This window comes from Nothoprocta perdicaria, unplaced genomic scaffold (assembly GCF_003342845.1).
Source record: "Nothoprocta perdicaria isolate Ctin4 unplaced genomic scaffold, notPer1 scaffold_23, whole genome shotgun sequence".
NCBI lineage: Eukaryota > Metazoa > Chordata > Aves > Tinamiformes > Tinamidae > Nothoprocta > Nothoprocta perdicaria.
Window position 1 is genome coordinate 4548275 of NW_020455455.1, and position 22455 is coordinate 4570729.

Below are 22455 nucleotides of genomic sequence, written 5' to 3' on the forward strand. Positions count from 1 at the left end.
CAACAAATGTCAGCCTGAATAACAAGCAAACAAATAAACAAACAAAAACTTTCTTACCTTCAAGGCACTTTTTAGTGACACAACATTTAAAGAAAGTACAGAGGAGCAATGTAAYAGGGTTACTGGAGTACTTCATGTATTTGTATCAGGCAGTATGACATTTCAAAGGCTGCTATTAACATTTTTTTAAATAAATGAAAGTGTTGCCTTTATAGCATATTCTTTTAGTAGTCTTGGCAATGAATAAACAGGCAAAATAAGAAGGAGGGGAAACTGCAGAGGGAAGTAATAACTATCTGATCTCATGCCTGGAGGGATACAAGGTCATGATGTCTCACAGGTATTGCCCTCTTGYTCCATACACTGAAAAACAAAAAACTTTCTAATATTTTTCACACCTCAGCCAGAATATGGATGCTTTTTTCRTAGTGTATGAGAAGAAACATGCCTTGCAGAGCAAGAACAGGCATAATTTGGCTCCAAATTGCTGACAGTGAGTTTAGTCATTTCCAAGAATAAATCACTAATGGGACTTCTGCAGATCAACAATCCTGTCCTGTCTTGTCAAAACACTCATTTGMGGAATATAACTGATGGGCTTCGGGGATATATAACTGGATGGATATTTAGGAAATATAACGTATTTTAACATCGTTAGTGAGAATGTGTTTGGAGCATCTTCCCTCCATATTTGTAAGCAAGTGCTACATAAACATCTCTTTCCTTTATAAAACAAAAACCCCATGCATAGTGATAAGTGGGAAGATGTTTTCAATTTTTTAGCTGTTTTTTGGAAACAAGCGAAAATAGAAATGTTATTGAAATCATTGACATTTCTTTGCCTTAGTATATATTTGAAGCTTACAAGTTTGCCAAGGCAATCCCTTAGTCATTAATATTGAAAAGTATGTGGATTTCTTCTTGTTGGTATTATCTTTTGGCAACTACAGGCCAGTGTGCCTCACCTCCATCCCTGGAAAAGTGATGGAATAGCTCATCCTGGCTGCTGTCTCCAGACACGTGGAGAAGAAGGTGCTCAGGAGTAGCTAGCATGGATTCACCAAGGGGAAATCATGCTTGACTAACCTGATTGCCTTCTATGAAGGAGTGACTGGCTGGATAGATGAGTGCAAAGTGGTGGATGTCATCTATCTGGACTTGAGCAAGGCTTTTGACACCATCCCTCACAACATTCTCCTGAGCAAGGTTCGAAAGTGTGGGATAGATGAGTGGACGGTGAGGTGGATTAGGAATTGGCTCAATGGCAGGTGGCTCAGAGAGGTAATCTGTGGCMCAGAGTCCAGTTGGAGGTCYGTAGTGAGAGGTGTCCCTCAGGGGTCGGTCCTCAGTCTGGTCCTGTTCAACTTATTCATTAACAACCTGGATGAAGGGATGGAATGCTCCCTCAGCAAGTTTGCTGATGATACCAAACTGGGAGGAATAGCTGATAGCTGTGAGGGCTGCGCTGCCATCGAGAGGGACCTGGACAGACTGAACGACTGGGCGGTGAGAAATCTCATGAAGTTCAACAAGGGCAAGTACAGGGTCCTGCACTTGGGAAGGAATAACCCCGGATACCAGTACAGATTAGGGGTGGACCTGCTGGAGAGCAGCCCCGCAGAGAGGKACCTCAGCATTATAGTGGATGACAAGGTGACCATGAGRCAGCAGTGTGCCCGGGTGGCCARGAAGGCCAACGGGATCCTGGGGTGCATTAAGAAGAGCRTCTCCAGCAGGTCGAGGGAGGTGATCGTCCCCCTATACRCAGCCCTGGTAAGGCCACATCTGGAGTACTGCGTCCAGTTCTGGGCTCCCCAGTACAAGAGGGATGTGGAGCTGCTGGAGAGAGTCCAGCACAGGGCTACCAGGATGATCAGGGGCCTGGAACATCTGCCCTATGAGCAAAGGCTGAGGGAGCTGGGCCTGTTCAGCCTGAAGAAGAGAAGGCTGAGGGGGGACCTGATCAGTGTGTATAAATACCTCAAGGGAGGCAGTGAGGAGGAGGGGGGCGGCTTCTTTTCAGTGGTGGCCAGCCACAAGCTGAGGCACCAAAAGTTCCACAGGAACTTAAGAAAACACTTCTTGACAGTGAGGGTGACAGAGCCCTGGAACAGGCTGCCCAGAGAGGTTGTGGAGTCTCCTTCTTTGGAGATCTTTAAAACCCGCTTGGACGCAGCCCTGTGCCACGTGCTCTAGGYGACCCTCCGTGAGCAGGGGGTTGGACTAGATGACCTCTGAGGTCCCATCCAACCTTAAGCATTTTATGATTCTATGATTCTGAACTGTATACGAGAGAACTATACCACCCATAAAGCTATTATTTTTGTGCGTCTGAGTAATAGCTTAACATGTTGAAAGTCTAGTTCCCTTTGTAACCYTTTTTTAATGTAATTCTGCTCTTTGAAGAGAGTACTGCTGTCAGGCTAAACTGAACAGCACGATTTTAGCAAAGATTGGTGCTGAATGAGGTGAACATACAAAACCCTTAAAAGCTTCAAATTAGGCTTCATCCCCACAGGTAAAAAGCTAGTGCAGTAGTAAATGCRTGTTCCTGCCTGTATCAGCTTAATATCAGTTGTATATGTAGTCACAATGATTGCTTCACAATTTCAGCTGTGAGGCCTCATAGCTCCATATGACATTATATTAACTGTTTGGGAAGTTAAGCCCACAGAAGAAATTGTGGAGGCAGTGTTTTATGCTGTCATACATAACAAGACGATCCTGATTAACAAGAAACTACAACAGCTAATACTAATTTAATCTTTCAGATCTTTAAGACTTTTCATCTTGATTTAGATGCCATATGATGCCTCAGAGTTGCTAGATCTTGGTTGCACTATTTTCCTGCCTTTTTTAGGGGGGGAGGAGGAAMGAGTCCTAAGGAGAAACAAGGATAATTTAGCAGTCCTGGCTTCTGAATAYGTAACAGAGGGCAAAATAGTCTAGGGAGAACTTCTCATTGCTCTAATGGTAAGGATCCAAAGAAAGCATAATGTAAAGTTCAAAACATATGCTTATCTTAGGAATAAATCTGTGCACAAATACATTTGTATATTTGTAAAAGTATATGCACTCAGAGGGTTTTATCTGTAATGACTCCTAAGTGAGCTGGCAGTTGTATAGCAGCTCCCAGGGGGAGATTTCCTTTCATAGGAGACTAAATACCATGGAAAAGACAGCAGTTCCAATCTGACTTTTCACAATGCCTGAAAGATGAATGGCCTTTTTTTGGATTAATAGCAGTTTTATGGGATCCTTCTCTGCCAGCTTGCTTGTCAGCGTGTGCGACTCCGTTAGAGGGGCTGTCAGTCACTTGGACAGACAAATGCTGTTTAAAAGCCTTGGAGTTCAAGATGATGCAGACTTAGAAAGCCTTAGAGAGCTCAGGACTCTTCCACCCTGTTCTTTAGTGCTGCTGAAGACATCATTTGTCTTTTTATAATAACAATCTCCAGATATAAATTTGTGAGATTATAAGCAAAGTGATTTCTTTACTGTCCCTACGTGTAAAACCCCAAAGTTTGAAGCCTTCTGTGGCTTCAGGCTCTCAGGCCWATGCAGAAGACTTGTATAGTCTTCCTAGAGAAGATAGTGTGAGATAAATTTTGAGTGCCAATGCAYATAGACAAAAGATTTTCTCTTTCGTTAGACTGGGTTTCTGTCATTTACTAGACATAATATTAGCTTTTCAGAATGAATCTTGCTCAAGCTCATATAATCAGAAATGAACTTTGAAGGCTACTTCAGATCCCTGCTGATTGTTGATGTGGAAGATGTATGCAGTTCCTGTAGATATTTCTTAAGTGCTTCCCACATCAGATGTTAAAAAATAAAGACACGCATAAACCCAGCTGTAGTGTAGTCATTGGAAAAGCAAGTCATTGGAAAAGCAAGTCATTGGAAAAGCAAATTCCAAATAATTGGAAAACCAATGACTAGTGTAGTCATTGGAAAAGCTTTAATATTCATTAAAGCACCATCTCCATCACCCGCACCCTAACCGGTGCTTTTCCAATGCTTGGTAGCTTTTGCTTTTCCAATGACTTTTGGAAAGTTTGGTTTGGTAAATTTGGCATATTTGGTAAATTGCAGTTTGGTAAATTGCATATTTCTTCAACAGAGAGATTCATGCAGAACAAAGGCTTTTGTTAAGAAAGTGAACAGCAACAGAGAGTTTATCCTTGATAGAAAGCACTTTATGAAGAGAGATCAGTGCTTCTAAGCATGAGAGAAGCACTTGTATCAGTTAAGCTTTCTAAGTAAGCAGCTGCTATATATATCATGTGTAAGACTGCCATGCAGTAGTTTGCATGCAGYTTATCAATTAGTTCATTCAATTTTTGAGAGGCTGGTTCAAATAAAGCATTCCTCAGAGTTCTTCAGCTAACATATACAACTGTAAAATTACAATGCTATTATAATTACAGTACTCTGTGTGTTAAAATGCAATTATATGGAAGCAGCACAATTAACTGCCGCTTCTCCCCAAATTCTCTGGTCTTAATCATTCCTTTAGGACACCATCTCAGCACAGATATTCTTTCTTCATACTCCCTTATCTCCTCTGCTAATGGCTGTTGGATTGAGGACGTTTTTGATATTCTGCATGTACCTCTGTCACCTCAGAGCTTACTGAAAAAAAAAGGTGAATAAGTCAGGAAATACAATTGCAAGGGAGAGTACGTGTGCTTTTTTTGTCTTGGTAATCCACAGTGTGACCATGCATCTCCTTCACTACTGCCCAATGAATGTATGAGAGCTGGAAGAGTCTTACAGTGTGCTGCAATGCAGTGCAGTGTCAAGTCCAGCATTACCAGTCACTTCTGTTCTCCRCTCTTGTTGCTAGTTTTAGCTGGAAGTTACTAATAATCTTGGGGATTCTAAGAGCAATCTTCTAATAAAAATTTGAAAAACAAATCAGATGTCCATTTTAGTTGTATTTTACTGGTAGGATGGATTGAGGTACACTGAGAGAGTAACAAGCATTATGCAAGATCTGGCAATAGAGTAAATAGTTTTTGAGTACGTGCTAAGTTTTGAATGAGTAGTACTAGTTCACTGGATGTGTGCTGGGCCTTCTTGCTTCTGGCTTATTTTAGTATACAAAGTTTTTTTGCTGTGAAAAAAAAATCCAGCATGGCTTTTCCTCACCAGGGAAATATTTTTACTTGATAGCTCAATAACTTCCTTTAAATTTCTCAAGATATATTTCATTATCTTTGTTCTTTTCCTGAAATATACTCTGTTTTTAATATATAATTACCTGCTTTGTCCTTCCATTTTTTCCATCCTATTCCACATACACAACTTCTGGAAAACATGGTAAGCTACTCGGCTAAAAATGTTCATATTAACTTTAGAATTAAAGATGGCTTTATGAATTTAGCATTTGATGATGAATCTTCTATAGTGTTAATTCGAGGCATGGTGAGGGTCCCCCAGCTCYATACAAGCATCACCTTCAGTTAATTTACAAATACGCTTAGTCTGCAATTTAGGGAATATAGTCAGTATTAAGGAGTAGTAAATTTCCTTAGGAATCAGTGATAAATCCAGTATCTTTTAAGTCAAGCTCCATTCCTCTCATGGGCTCATTCCCATGGCTCATGGGTTCCCCCCTATTGCTGTTGTGGCAATCAAAACCTGACAATATAATTTCATCAAATAGAGTGAATAAGGGAACAGCAGTGAAATGCAGTCTCACTATCTTATATTGCACCTGCCAATAGTTCTTAAAATTTCCTCCCTATTATTTGAAGATTAACAGCCTTAAAAGTTTTTTTTTTATTTGTCAGTTCACAAATAGCTCTTTAACTTTTAAAGTAGATGTAATGACAAGTTAAGAGTTGTGTTACTGGAAGCCATTTAATACTCAGTGGATGCAAGGAAAGTGATCAAAGCTAAAACTACGAGAATGTAACTACTGTCCAGCTGTCTGACCTATAGTGGTACCTCTTGCTAATATCTTTCTCTCTTCATTCAGGTGCACAGAAACTAAAATGGATTATTTTATTCTGAACAGTAGTAAAGTTCATCATTGCCTAGCACCAACTAGCTTGTTTAGTTATAGCTTTACTGTTCTATATAGCAAATATTTTCATTCAGTAATCCAGCACTGGATTCCATTCAGGATCCAGCACTGGAAACCAGAATATTCATACAGCTGGATTGAGTTGAAGAACTTAATAATCTAAATCTTATTTGATAGTGTCCTCTGTCATCTAGAGGTTTATAGTAACTTTCAATTTCTATTAAGGAAAAAAGTGAAATAAAGCATTAAACTTGTAAAGTCCCCTATTCAATTGCATCATAATTGAGTCATGGAGTCTTATTTCAGTGAGAAATAGCAGTATTGTTTCATGTTTCAGTAGTTTATGCATTAACTATTCTCAATTACATCTTTGGCCAGAATCCTGGTATTTAGTTAGCAATTTGAAGGCATTTCAGAACCATAATGTAGTTGTTCCTTTGAAATATTGCACATATTTGYATCATACTACTTTGATTGTCACAGCTCACCTAACACATTTGAAATACTAATCTGTGAAGGACAACCAGTTACTGAGGAAGTAGGTTTTGGGTCRTTGGACTGTCTGTGGGAGTATCTGCATATGTAGCATATGGGATGGATGTTCAGTCATTAGAATTGAAAAATCATGCACACCTGTGTTTTAAAAAAGGCTTAATCCTCAGCTGTGCTGAGCTTTCATGAATGCTGTGTGCATTCAGCACTCATGAGAAAAATTAGCTGTAGCTAAAGAAGTACAAGAATGTATTAAAGGCATCATCAGGCAGTGTCCCTTGTGAAATCTCTGAGAAATTCATTTTCTTTACAATCCACAATAAGATGGCAATCCAGCATAAAGGGTTGCCTCTGGTAAAAAGAAGACTTATTTTCTCCAAAAGAGAAGAGCTATGGGAAAAGTTATAATAAATATTCACTTTATACTTGCACAGGTTAACAGCAGTAATCTTCATAGCTTGTGCAAAATATAAGGAAAAATCTTTTTAAGTTGTACTTACCAATAGAAGACAGCAGCTTCCTATTTTATATATCTATGGTATTTGGATTAAACTTCTCTTAGAGAAGCAATGGGCAATGATGCCTCTCCGATAAATGCATAGAAAATAGAAAAAAAAAWGGAAAGATTTCCCTGTTTGTAGCTGTCACCTCCTTAGATACAGTCTGTTTCTTCTTGAAGTAGTAGCAGACAAGTTCTCTGCCTCATCTACATGTTCTTTCATTTGGTGGCATATTTGATTACATTAAAAGTTATTGTAGAGTTTGTTGTTCTTCATACCTATGTTTATATGTAATTCTGCATATCTGCAGCTCTCAGAGTCAGATGGCTATAAAAATTATTTTCTTAATAATTCGGCATCTGCTACAAATGTAGCATATTTTTTGAAGCAGTTTTCCGTGTTCTTACAGTACAGATGTGGGCGGTGGAATTATAGAAACGTGTAATTAGTCAAAGCCCATAAACCATCTAGTCAGAATGAAAACTTATGGGCATACACTCATACCAATAATTACCCCTCCAAACCCGGGAATTAAAAGAAGAATATAACAGTTTCTTATCTGTACTCGACCGAACTATGAAATCAGATAATCAGCTGCAGAAGCGTTTTGCTAGTCATATTGCAAAGTTACAGAAAGTATAAATAAAAATGAGGGTACAGGGAAAAATTCAGGTACGCATATATGTGAAGCTTACAAACCTTTTCCAATGAGCAAGAGAAATTCCTGTTTCTTTCCATCATCCAAGTAGAAATTACTGTCTCCTTTCAGAACTATCTAAGGTTATTCTACTTGTATTACAACAGTAAATGGAACATTCTTAMACAAAATAGAATAACTATTTAACTTGAATTATTCTGCACACACTGACAGAATTGTTGAGCTGGAGGCTATAATTTAAATGTTGGATTTACAAGATGTTTAAAGATTCTCCCTTAAGCACAGATCAAGATACCATTTAAAAAATCTTGTAGAACAATCGAGTATACTCAAATGTACCTGCCTTCTTGTTGGAAGGTAGTGGCTTAGCTGCTAGACCATAACTTCTGTAGGTTTTTTTTTTGTTGTTAGTCATGAAAATCTGAAAATGCTTAAAATCTGCACACAGTTTTAAATACAGTATAATTCATGTTTACCTAAAAAAAACAATTTTTGTAATTATTTATCATGTATAGAATCTGGATCACACAAACAAATCTCAGGAAAGCTTGATTCTATTACACAAGCTATTATTTGTTTGCTGTATGACCTTTTTTTTGCCTCCATTAAAAAATAAATGATACAGATKATTATTCTGACTTTTGTTGTATGGTTTTTCTTTTTCTGTAGAGAAAGAACTCTGTACCAATAAAGAACAATTGCCATTCCTACATCTGTTCTGTTACAGATTTCTATTTCCAGTCACTCCTTTTTTGTTGTTTTATTTTTCAAATAGATGTTAAACTTTTTAGTACAGAGATTGTCTGTTAATTAGTGTGTAAAATCTCAGCACAAAGAAACCCTTGAAAAGAATTTTAGAACTTCCTATATTCGAATTTTGAAACAAATCCTAAATTTTCTGTAATAAATTTGCAGTTTGTACTTTTTTCTTGTCTGTTGACTCACAGTGTGGTCCTTTCTGCAGTTTTCAGGAGCAATGGAGCTCAATATGTCAAAGGTGAGTTTTATATAAAACTAAGATACAGCTTCCAGTATAATCTAATTTGCTGTGCTTTTCCCCTCAGGAGGATACAGATCATAATTATTACACTTCAAGGACTTATGGTCCTTATGATGCTACCAGCCGGGATCTGTGGGTCAACATAGACCAAATGGAGAAAGACAAAGTAAAGATCCATGGGATTCTTTCTAATACCCATCGGCAAGCAGCAGTAAGTTACTGTACTTTTATATTTTTCTTCTTTGACTGACATAACAGCATTGATCCAAGTATCATGACTACTGTTCACAGAGTTTCATCTTTGGATTTATAGTTAAGCTATGCAAGTCTGTAGAGAGCTACTATAAAAAGATGCCAAGTTGCCTTTTCCCAACTGCTGTAACATGCTGTTCAGAGATGTCTTTCAGATTTACTTTAATTTCACCTGTGCTTTTAGGATTAGCTCACAACCTATCAAACAATAAACTAATGGTGCTGTTGAAGTCAGAGGGAGTTTTGCCATTGATTTCAAGCAAGAGAACTGGGTTCACGGTTAAGTTGCTGAATTCTGCCATAGAGTATATCTGTAATGTTTCCTTTGTATAAGGTGGGGTTTTTTTCCTTCTGTCTGTGTTTTTTTGTGAAGAACAAGACACATAGCTTGTGAGCAAGGTGCATCCATGTGTACTTTATAGATAAGTCATTAAAAAAAGCATGTTCTATCAACAGTTTAGATATTTTACAGGAAAGTTAGAAAATTTCTTTTTAACTCTTTCTGCTTTTAGTATTGGATGTATAATTCACTCTTACTCATTTAGTGTACAGGCCAGAACTTCAATTCAGAAAAGAAGCAAAATACTAATTTTAATGAATTATGAATTAGAGATTCTAATCTTGGATATTGAAGAGTGGTCCACAACTCTCTTGATCCTGTCACTGCTTTTTGCTTTCTTTCAGACTTTCAAGATTTTTTTTTTTCCTATGGAAAAAATCAAAAACTGTTAAACTACTGTGGGGTCAAATATTCAGACACATAACAGGTTAACTAAGCAGTAATGCTTTCTCTTCTTTTCCAGAGAAGGGAATTATATTTGTCATTACTCTTTTAAAAGGGCATTCCACACATCTTTCTGTGACTTGGTGATTTACATGCTTGCAGTTTCTGAATATTACTCTCTGGCTTTGTCAGGAGAATAAGGAATTAAATTTATTAAAGGCTGATTATTAATCCAGTTACTTGTAATGTGGGGGGAATCTCTGAACGCTAAAAATTTTAAACTCCAATGTACAGTCTTGTATACTACTGGAAGTTTGAGTTCATGGTAGATTTTTAAGGGTAATTTTATAAAACAGTGAACTGAAAATGTTCACTGAACTTTTAATTTTACCCAGATTTTCAGAAGGATTCAGATATGACCTCTAGTTCCAATGAGTTAAATTTAGAAGGAAAAAAAAAAGGTTAAATATGTCATTTTTATTGAATAGATCATCCTTCTCATTTTTAATAATATATAATAAAATATGATTTTAGAATTTTAAAATCTCATAGGTAAGATTTCTGTTACATACTTTTTCCTTTCACTGCCTTATGATAGGGAGTCTACTTGGATTAATTTCATTAAAAGTAAAAGATTAATTATGAAAAAAGTCATAATTTGTGAATTTAAAGGATGTTTGAAAATGAAGTATAGAATAGGTAGTATTCTATAGTAAAAACAAATGCTTTTGTTTTTAAAGTTAGATACGGCTCTTTTTGCATCTGTATGTCTTTAAGGTCTACCTCAGTGATGCCTGTATCACTATCTGCTGCTGATGCAGTCAGAAGCTGGTATTTTTTGGCATGACAGTGATTCCCTTTGTACATTCTGCATAACTCTTTTTGGGGAATAATAAGAATTCTCGTATCTTTTACTGTTCTGTGATTATTTCAAAAATAAGAGAAATGGAAATACAACTTTTGTCCTAACACTGAATTTGTCCTTCACTCAGAAGAATAATCTTAATTCAGATTTATAGTCTTATGAATTACCAAAAGCTTCCAGTCTTTTTTGAAGACTTCTTTGAAGACCGATGTCACTCAGATTTGTTGGAGGAAGTGACTACTTGTCCGATACATACCCAGGTAGCAGCAAGGTGTTAAGGATAGCTCCGAATCTGAAGGACTATGTGGCTGAGGACCTCAGGGGCAWACATAGAGACAAGGGAGTGGGAATGCTGTCAAATGTATATATTGCAATGGACATTGGTGGCTTTTTAGGAAAGTGGCTAAAACTATTTTTTAGGAAAACTCAGCAAATCTTTTTACACAGAATTGTTTCCAGTTAGCTACTGGCAATTCCGAGTTTGGAATAACAAGATTTCAGCAAAAAGATGGTTGTTTTTGAAGCAGAGGGATCTTCATTTTATTTTTTATCACTGATTTTCTTCATGTTATTGATTTTATTTTCTGGTGTTATTCCTTGCAGAGAGTGAATCTGTCCTTCGATTTTCCATTTTATGGCCATTTCCTACGTGAAATCACTGTGGCAACTGGGGGTAAGTGGCTTTCTACCCATTCACTTTGAGTAAATTGAGAAGAATTTCTTACAGCTATTTAAAAATACTTTCCCCTTCCTCCCCAACCCCCTGCCCAGATGTCAAGAGATAAACTGCAACATTTATTTAGGACATTCTGCTTTTTGCAAAAAGAACATTACAATATATCGATATGATGAAAAGCCTCCAGCTGCAAAAGCTAAGCTGATATGAAACCTTTTCAGCAGAAAATCTTATAGCATTAATCATTTTCTATTTAGGYATTTCTCCCAGTTATCTTTTACTTTTCTTCGTTTTGTGGCTGGAGCAGTTGCACTGGTTGTGGAGATAATGTTGAAGTCAAAACAGAGGGGAAAACTTACACAACAGGTTAAACAGGTTATGGCTGCTTGAGGTCAGGCGATATGGTCAGAAGATGATAAGTCAGTTGTAAGGTGAGCAAGAGGTAGTTTGCTGTGTTGGTGCAGCTTGCCTGTGGCAATGCCAGTAGTGTTACAGACTTCCTTTTCAGAGAGAGAGATAGGAGGTATGAACTAGTCTGAKCTCCTGTCCCTGTTGTGTTGGGTGCCCAAGTGGCTGGGGCCAGCCCTTCTACTGCTGCTGTTCCTGCTGAGCTCCTGCCTTATGAACAGTTCCAACCTCCTTTGAAAGAGCATGAGGAGATAGGAGAAGAGACAGAGGTAGGAGAAGCATCACAGTGAGGRCACCCAAAAGCATCCTGTGTTCCCTGAAAAGGCAAACAAGTTCATGGACTCTTGAGTTCTCTGCTTAGAGATGTGACAGGAGAGGAGACAGGAATAGGCACAACCAAGACTAAACCTATGTCCTCCTAGCATAGGGGACAAGGGGGAGTCCTGGGGAACAAGGACATGAAAATCTCATGTCCCACTAGAGCTGTGAAAGGGAGGAGTATGACTGAAAGTTTGGGGCATACTTACAGTCAGAGTCCCAACAAAAGCAAGAGCTGGAAGGGAAGCTGTAGTGTGATGTGCCTGATCTCCATTTTGCTGCAAAAACATCACAAGCTGGACAGCTGTGAATAAATATTGATATTAAATGGTTGATTTGCAATCAGAATAATTGAAATAGTTCAGAACTATGGGGTATCTTCAGTGTCAAGATTTTCCATTCTTCATGACCAGATCAGCTGTGAGCTGCTGTTTGGGATTTGGAGAATTCTGTTTTCCATTCTGCTTAGCTTTTAGTTACATTTCAGTGCTTGAACACCTAATTTTGTATTCCCCTATCAGACAAGTTATGTTTGATGTAGTGCCAAAATCAAGTGGATGATCTGTGAGCTGTGAAAGAACAGGGTGGAATGAATCGTATCTGCCAGTTGCAGATAGTAGCAGTACTGAGGACCGTACTCACCCTTACGAATACCTCTTTGTCCTTACTGCAAAGTTAGTTCCTTAGGACTTCACCAATTTTTTTTTTTCCAAATGTCTCTTCTTCTGTGGTTACCCCGCTGACCTTCTTATGAAAGCCCTGAATATTTACCAGTCCTGTACAGTTTTGCTACTGTCATCACATTCCCTCTTCTATCACCAAAATTTGTGATTAGATTCCTAAAAGGAGTTGGGACTTTGAGGGAGTTTTTGTTTGTTTGTTTGTCTTTGTGTGTGTGTATTTGTGTGTGTTTTAAGGTGGGGAAGGATGGAAGATGGCAGGAAGAATAGGAGGGAAGGGTGTCTGGGTTTTGGGTTTTTTTTTTCAAATTTGGGAGTTTTGTTAATCATCTGATAATTTGCATCCTATGGTAAGGTGTTGGATAGTAATGAACTAGAGGAGATTAGAGAGGGGATCTGAAAGCTAGATGAGGTGTTTTAAAAGRTCATTTTTAAGATATTTACACAAACATTTTGATGTTCCTCTGACAATTTGTAACAAAAACATGATTTTTTTTTTTTGGTGTAGAGGATTTCTTGGTGTATGTGTGTGTGTTGGTTCGCTTTAAGCATGTAGGCATACAGGACTTGCTGTACTAACTACAACACTCTTCCATTGCTACTAGAGTTAATGGAACACGGAATGATAATTTTGCTTTTCATTCAATATTGCAGTGAATAGATACGTGCTTTCGAGATCTGGGAAAACAGGATCTAGTCAATAATTTCTTCAAAAATACTATCTAGATTAAGCTCAGTAATTTAAGTCATACTATCCATCCGTTTTTTTTGAAACTTTGAGACTTATAAGTGCCTGAAAAAGAAAGATCTATTTGKGTTGTAACTCTCTGAGAACTCTCCTGCATTAGGTATATTTGCAAATTTCATTACCATGTCACCAGTGATGCAGTGTGACTTGCAGCATGCCCAAAAATGATACAAGTTCTAGGTGTTTTTCCATGGCGTAGTTCTAGAGTTTGTTAGTATTAAACTTTTTTAAAATGATATGTCTATTATTAGGGATTTGGAAGACGTCCAGAGGTTATTCTGAGATCAAAAGAATGACAAAGTTAATGTGTACAGGAATCCCACATGACAGATGTCCACTTCCTGGAGAACAGGACATGATTAATTACGTTAATGACAGCCCAACAAACTGCTTTTCCCTCCCAGTCATGAATTAAATAGCCTTTTTAAAAGGAAAGTTGAAAACAATGGCACATTAAATCCCCATCACAGTAAAATTGTCTGTGTCCTGCCTATCCAGTGGTTTCTGTTATTATTCATGTAGACTGCAGTGTGACATAGCAGTGTTTTAGGGCTACTTAAGATGCCTTTGAAACTGCTAGAGTGTAAAATTAAACTATTTTCTGTTTAATATTTATTTCCACTTCCAAATGGTTTTGCTGAGAGATGATTGTGCTCTTGACTAAGGGAAAGGAAGAACAAGGAATGAAAATAACTAGTTTGTGGACTTAATTTGTAAATGTCCTCAGCTTGTATTTTGACAAGGCTATTTAATTCATAAGTAGGAGGTAAAACAGCTTATAATATTTGTATTAGCAAAATTTAGTAATTTGYGGTTCTGTGGGAAAATGGCATCTGTCTCCCAGGGTTCCTACAGAAAGCATTTTTGAAGGAACCTCTGGAGAGCTCTCAAGGCTTTAAAAATAACACAGGAAAGTACTAAGTTTTGTTTCCTGTGAAGCTTTGCACAGTTTGTGCTTTACAGGCCAAATGTGTAGATATTTCCATAGTAAGCCCTGCAGATTGCCAGTTAGGTTTCTGCAGTTTGGCAAATGTCAARGAGTAGAGCTCAAGAAACCTCTTTTGTTCCCAGTCACTGACACCCAGCGCCAGCACACAGTGGCTGTGGGTTGGGAACAGTCCCCACTCTGTCCTGCAGTGCTGTGGGCAGAAWTGCCATCCTTTTCTCAGGAATCCACTCTACATCCTGCTCAACATGGGGCAAAACACAGCTGTTGCTGCTTGTTTGTATTAACTTCCAACACACAYAGTAGTAACTCCCTTTTATTTGCTCTGTTGGGCTAATTTTGCTGTTTATCAGTCTACATATTCTAGTGCCAGCACTGTGTTATGTACTGTGAATTATTTAGAAAACTTCTTTTTCCTTTTATGACATCTGTGTTCAGCTGAGCATTTCCCTATGGTATTGCTTTTAGTAGCACCATAGCAGAGAAAGGTAGTAACTAACCCAAAGTATTATGGATTTTCACTAAGCCTTATATTTATTGCCAGGGATTAATAAAGTTCTTAATTTTCTTTTTTTCCTATAATTAGCACAGAACACAATAGTACAGTTTTCAGCAGTAGTGGTACTGTCTGAATGTAACTAAAAGCTTTTATGGTATAAAAACGAAATTGCTGTAGAAGTTGGATAATCCAAAGATAAAATCTAATACTAAACTCTGTTAGGAATCTAGGCCTCAACCTTTTCAACCCAGCAGATGTACCTTTAAAATGATGGGGTGAGGGTAGGGAGAAGAGGTGTTAGAAAAAAAAGTAAACTTCTTGATGCCCCAAATCTTACTCTGCTTATTGGGTTCTTACAGAGGGCTGGTAACACAGAAAATTTTGAGAATGTGTTCAAAGTGAACCTTCATAAGGGATTAGGACTGGAACTGGAATCAAATTTAAGATAGGAGCCGGAAGCTTCTTGCTGGACCCGCATCCATTTTCTAGGCTTCACACCAGAGGTCTGTGAATTGGGTTCATATATCTATGTGTATCTTTTCTCACCCTACAGCCTGTCTTATAGACACAGGTGTGAAAACAGAATGAGAACTCCATCTGGTAGCTTTTGGCATGGTATGATGAGGAAGTCATCATACCAGTGTGTCTAGGAGCACAGGTGAATGGTGTAAAAATCAACAGTATAGGTGTGAATAAAAAGAGTGTTAAATTGTTTTAGTGCTCTCTATACTCATCATGCTGGTTATGATGTTGGAAATGAATTGGGTGAAACAATGTAAAGATAAAACTATGTAGAACAAACATTTGTGGAAGGCCTCTATCCTCAAGCAAATGAACACACAAAGGAGCATATTTAGCAATAGGTAAGTTACACCAGGAAAAAACACAGCATTGTAAGAGATGGACTATCAACTAGGAGCAGCCACATTTTATATATCAACCAAAGATTTCTGTCTCCTCCAACAGCCTCTGAACCTGTCAGTAACAGTCAGGATATAGGCAACAGCCACAAACTGAAGCATCAAAAGTTCCACAGGAACTTAAGGAAAAAATTCTTGACAATGAGGGTGACAGAGCCCTGGAACAGGTTGCCAAGAGAGGTTGTAGAGTCTCCTTCTCTGGAGATCTTCAAAACCCTCTTGGATGCAGCCCTGTGCCACATGCTCTAGGTGACCCTACGTGTGCAAGGCACACTAGACTAGATGAACTCTAGAGGTCCCTTCCAACCTTAARGATTTTATGATAACCCCTGTAAGATCAATCTGTAAGACTCATTTTATAATCTTTATAAGCATAATTTATAAGAATTACACCATTGAGAAGTAAAATATAACAGAAAAATGAATCAGTATTTTGTGAAGGAAAGCAAAAGGACAAAGATGACATGATTATTGCTTCATTTGTAGTTGGTTGATCACAGGTAGTTCAAGAAGGGACATTTGAATGAAAGTGCACAGAGTCTGAAATAACCCTGTCAGGCTTTGTAAAGATGGTCATCGCCTTTAGGCAAGTTTATAAGCAGAACAAATAGCTTACATACAAAGGGCACAATTCATCTAACTATGCAGAAATGTGTATGTGTTTGTCTGCTTGAGCTCTTACATAGTCAGCAGATATGTAATTAGTATATTCAGTAGAGTCAGTGGACATTTAAGGCATCATTTAACATGGATTGGATGAACTGCATCCTGCAAGTGTCTAATTCTATGTCACTGTATATTGCTACTAAGAGAGCCTGTGGATGATCAACACTGATGTAGATGTGTAAATTCTGAGATTTATAAAGCAAGGTAAGTTGAATATGAAAAGAATATACCATTTAGTTTGAGGAGGGCTACAGCAATGGCTACCTAGTGCATGCATTAGCAAATGCACAAACACAAATCATGGAAAAATGAAACACAAGTAAGGCATCAAAGCTGTTGTTAAAAAAAAAACATCAAAATTGCTCTGCATTGATAGCCTTATTTAAGAACTTGCAAGAAGGAACTCCTATTAGAAAACTCTCAAATGTTAAGAAGTCAGCTATAAGACAGCATCTAAAACGGCATCTTATAGACATCTGAATCATAGCAGTAGTAATCGAGATTAGGTTGTATAAAATAGAACCAAGAATGACAAAGACAAGTACTAGCCAAATGTAACCGAGAATATTAGATGTCTTGTTGAGTATATACACGTGGGCAGTAAACCAACAAAAGTCTATAAAAATGAGCAATTGGTTTTGAAGCAAAGCAGGGATTGGCCTTAAAAAGTAAGCCATGTATCACCTCGTTGGAGGTGACTGCTCTGAGATCTGGAAAGTAGGCAACCTGTCAAGACACAGACACAGCAACCAACAGAGACAGAGCCATGACACACTTCAGCAGTCCCACAGACTATTCCAGACAGAGGTACTTGAGACAGGGACTCCCAGTCTTCTTGCAGAAAGTTCTGGCACTTTCTGCAGTGCCAGAGTGCGGATTCAGTCATGTGCTGTCGTACTAAGGTTAGTGCAATTTGTAAAGACCATACTAAGAAAAACTGCTGTAAACAAAGACTGTTTTTCATAAATCTCCCTTTAGCTGAGGAACATTCCTGTTCAAGAATTATTTTAAGTAATTCTTATCTTGGTGCATGCTGGTTGAGTACTCCTACAACTATTAGTAAAGAGAATCAAACACAAGGAAATAGAAAGTCTAGTTCAGGATTTATATCTGGATATACCAAATAAAGTTAGTAATTCTTTAACATTCAAGACAAGAATTCTCAGTATGATCATGCTATTTCTTAAGGACAGATCATGAGCTTAAATATTACTTATACTTATTGAAGAGATAGCTCTTTTTTGTTCATATAGGATAACACTGCAGAGCCTTTCACCAAAACTGCAATGTTGACCGAAGATAAAATCATAGACATCAAAGACACAGAAAAACCTAAAAATGAATTTTTTTTTTGAGAAATCTGTCGTTACCAGAATTCATGCAGAGTAATAATTGAGCAATAGTAAAGGGCTGTCTCTAAACACTAACCAATCAGGACAACTGCCTCTAAGGTGTATGTTATTCTCACAGGGAAGAATTGTACTTACTCTAATATCAAACTGTTCACAAACATACATTCAACTTGGAGTACAAACAACAGAGGAAAAATATCTTCTCAACTGAAAAGAAAAAACTCTAGTAAGGTAAAGAGTTAGTTGTTTAAGTTCTATACAGAGATATTCTGAAAAAAATTTATGGACACTAGTTGTGTTAACAGGATTATTATTGTTCATGTTTAATTGTTCTACATTAAAATAAGCATGAGGGATATTATGAAAATAATTTCCAAACTATTTTTTGCATCACATTTTGCAGTATGTTACTTTTTTGTACAGAGGACAATGCCCTGCAGGCGCGCTGCAGGGGATAGCTGCTGGAAGGGAGTAAGGCTTGAGTATTGCACCCTCTAGCATTTTGTTTTGGCACATGGAGCAATTATGTGAGTAGGAGAGAAATCTGCCCACTTGGCTAGTGGTGCCTTATGAAGAGAAGAATCCACAGGACTAGGACCTGGGACGGGAAAGGGTGAGGATGGCTGTGAATCTGTAGCCTGGATTAAGCCTCTACTATCAAAACTATACCTGGATATTTCTAGTCATAAGGAGACATGAGTGCATGTGTTTTCTCTTTATCTTTCACAAATTTACTTTCTTAAACTTTCTCTCAAAAACGGTGAATAAGTGGAATGAATTTTGCCTGACTCACTGTAGCGAATAGAATGTYTCACTGGAAACTATCAGAAATCTTAGGGTTTTTCTGCACATTCCTGCTGCTCTGCACCCTTGAACGCCGAAGTCAGCATGAGGTGTGCTCATCACTTAATGAAGAGATATTTGATTGCACAAATTAACTTATGGTCAACAGCTGTTAAATAGCAGTGGTGATATAATGAGTGAATCAGTGCATATCTAGCCCAAATCACTTACCCAGTCTATGCTGATTTAATTGCAAAGAATTATGCTCATCATCACCAGTGGGCTGCTCTGGCTGTTGACTGGCATCCRGTCATAAAACTGCCTTCTATTTCCCTCCTCCTATCCTGTCCATTTCCTACATTTCCTATTACAAYAAAACATAAAAGGTGTAAGAATTTTCTCCCTGTAAAGCTTCCTTTGTCTATCCTGTCCATCTCAAATGTYTCTTATGCTACTACATTTCTTTTTTTTTCTGAAATAAAATGACCCTTCTATCAGTTTTCTTYGGAAACTATTTTGTGTTGCCTTCAGTCAGTCAACTCCTACAGCTTTTTGTGCTCCTGCCCTGATGCTTTATCCTTACAAATTGAATCAGAAAAACTCAGGACAAAGATAATGACCAGCTTTAGAAAAAAAAAATCCATATGCCTTTACATTACYCTGATCTTGATACAGAAAAGTGCTTGCCAACCTTGAGTTTTAGGTTTGCGGGCAGTCACACTGAAGCAATAACAGGACTTACAATGACCAAATTTGAATTTGTCTATAAATTCTGCTTCAAAGAAAAAGAAATGTAACTAACTTTCTTTTTCTACCAAACTACATTTGGCTATAGCTAGTGCCAGTAAAGCACTTAAATAATTTTACTTATCWGACAATTAATATTTAATAATAAATTAAATGGTTAATGTTGTGGCAAACAGCCTCCAGGATAGCCAGCAACTGCTTCACAGAATGCTAGGGTATTATTAGTTATAGGCTCTCGCTAAGAGCCTTTCTGGTAGTATGGCAAAGTTTTGATAATAGTAATAACCTTGACAGTAGCGAGTATCTTCAACAATTGACTGTCCTCAAGTCTTTGTTTATGTATGTCCTACAAAATGTAAAGCTTATTGCTCTGTTGCACATTTATAAACTGAAAAATCTTCTGACTGTGTATCAATTAACTCTGCAGTAACTACTATGTCTGCCCCATCTCAAATAAGATTTTATGTAGTTTTGTTTTATCTTTCATATGACATCACACTTTTAGCTGCTATTCTCACTTTAAATATGGAATAATTGAACTCAGCACACTCAAATTAAAAAGTCATTTACTGAGAAAAACAAAAAGTCATTTCCAGACTAAAATCTAGCAACTGGAAGCTCACTGGAAGTGAGAACAATGGTTGATATACTTAGTGTATAATTAAAAGATAAAATTCCTAATAAAGAGYGTAAAATAAGCCTTTTGTTGCTGTAGTATGATATTTCATAATAGTGATGTATTGCTGTAGAAGTAAGGACCCAATGAAACATACTCAGCCACAGGCCTTGCAAGATCCATAAAATCATGTTTATAATAGTTTTATATGTTTATAATATTTTTATATGTTTATTTCTRAAGTAAATATACAGTGGCAACTTGTTACATAGATTAAAATAAAACAACATAAAAAAGAGTATTTTAAAGCATAGATTATTAGAGATTAATTAAGCTGGAAAATTTGTTTAAAATTCAGCCCATATTTAGCACTAAGGACTACTGTAAATTGCATTAATTGTGTTATGATTAATTATTGTCCTTCTCCATAAGTTATGTCTCACTTTGACTATAGATCTATTCCCTGTCTTCTTGACTAAGATTTCTTTTGAACATGTTGAATTCTTAATGATCTTGTTTTAAAGGAAAAAATGCAGGGAGCTGTTACAAGGATTTTAGCCAGCTGGTTCCGTTTGCTGCATAGTAAAGACTCTTTCCTCTTGTCTTTAGGGAGAACTTRTAGGCATCAAACCAGGCTTCTGCAAATACAGAGTTTAAACTTCAGATGTGAAATCGTGTAGCTGAGGCAGTTGTGCTACTGATTGGTACCAAGTACCATTGCTGATTGTTCTTAGCAAGGAGGGAATACGTGCAGSTTATCTTGCAGAAATATGTATATCTGTGTATATCATCACTGTCATCAACGTATGTTCTTATTCCTTAAACATTTCAAGAAATCTACGTTCTTCCTTGTATTTCTGATAAAATCAACAGACTCCTGCACGGTCTGGTCATTTGGCTTCCTTAGGAAATGACTGTTAAAATAACTGATCTTAGAGACTTTAACCTGAGGGGATTGCAATGCTCCTCCTGTTGCCACAGGCTATTTYCTTGTTTGTATATATTTCCTGTCACTGCAATTCTTAAGAAATACACAGTCTCTGCCTTGCTAAAACCACACTGTCATTTAAGTTAGCTCTTCTCAAATAAGTGACTGCACTTAGAATTTGTAATAGAGTAACAAAAATGCTTACCCCATTTTTTAGACATGTCAAGGCTCATATATTCCCTGAAACATTTAATTGCATAGTGCTGGYGAAAGGAGAAAAATTTAGGTAAGGCTTTTCATAGCTACAGTTAAAACATCCTCAGTTCTGTCAGGAGAGGTTACTGCAAAAGTTCTATCTAGAAAAACTCAGAAACTGTCATGTCAGTTCAACTATATGTGTTTTTAAAGCTAAGATTAGATTACAGTCATATGCAGTTAATATTTTTTTTCTTCTGGGAATTCAGGGGTACAAAACTTTGTCAATTCCGTTTTTCTCCACTTTTTTTGAAGTCCAATCTAGTACCTTCAGGGGTATTTCTATAGCTTGTATGATGATGTAATGAAAGGTATTTAAGCTTGCTCGATTTTAGTACAACATTATAATCAAGCGCAGGAGATTTCTTGAGCTTGGAAACAGCTAAGCTTTTTTGCTATGTTATCTTTATAACTTAAATTAATACCTCTGCATTGCATTGCATTAACTAAAATATCTCTTAACAGGATGCAGCATTACATGGTATAGACATGTTAATTTCTGAYGTGCAAAAAACTGCTGAAGAACCAYGACACAAAAAAAGAGGTGCTTTTGAAAATATGACAAAATCCTCAGAGTATTGTATTTCTTGTATTTAATAAATAAAGTTAAAGAATTGTAAGAAAAAAATGAGAAATTTAAAGTCTTCAAACAAAGTCCTAYTTTCCCATTTTGAATGTCTCAGAAATAAATTTATTTTTTCTCTCTTTATTCACTTCAAACTTACTGATTCTTTATGCCCCTGGCAATACATCCAAAGTAATTTTAGGAGGTGACAGTAGGTTTAGCTTTCAACTGCATTAGCGCATGTAGGGTTTGTGGTTGTTCTGCATTAAGCAGCTTGTTATCTAAAAGAAAAGTTTGGAAGCTTAGGCAGGCTTAATTAAAATCAATGAAGGATTTAAAAGCAAATACTGAAATTACTGCAGGAGAAATATAATTAACAAAATGAATTGCATCCTAAAATTGTTCCAGAGCGGCCCTTGGGGACCCAATACCAGTTATCACTGATGAGGAAATGGGAAATATCTTGTGGGACCTGAAAGAAGCCGCAACAAAAACGACTGGAAGCATCCACTGATAGCAAAGCCTCATATTAAGAAGAAGCTATTTAATCACTTAGTTTTACAGGTTACCAGCATTAGTAAAAAATAAATATAATGTCTTTCTTATTATTATTAAGAGTACCTCCTTTGTTGTATCCAGAGCTACCGATTATCCATAATTTCCTTTTCCTATCTGGATTTCTGAAGAAAGACTGCTAGAGAGTAAGAGGAGGAGATGAATCAAGCCATATAAGCATATTTATGTTTATTACTGCAGCTAAAATATTCTAATTTGTCTATTTGGGATCTGTCAATGTCAGAGAAAATATCTCTACCTATAATTT

General features: G+C 37.1%; 1 protein-coding gene across 1 annotated transcript in view; it reads left to right on the forward strand.

Annotated features, from left to right (window-relative positions):
* Positions 1 to 22455, forward strand: part of PLXDC2 (plexin domain containing 2) — a 241609-nt gene that overhangs the window by 126529 nt on the left and 92625 nt on the right. Inside the window, exons 3-4 of the mRNA XM_026039454.1 lie at positions 8749 to 8895; positions 11129 to 11198. Coding sequence (XP_025895239.1) covers positions 8749 to 8895; positions 11129 to 11198 — 217 coding nt within the window. The remainder of the gene's footprint in view (positions 1 to 8748; positions 8896 to 11128; positions 11199 to 22455) is intronic.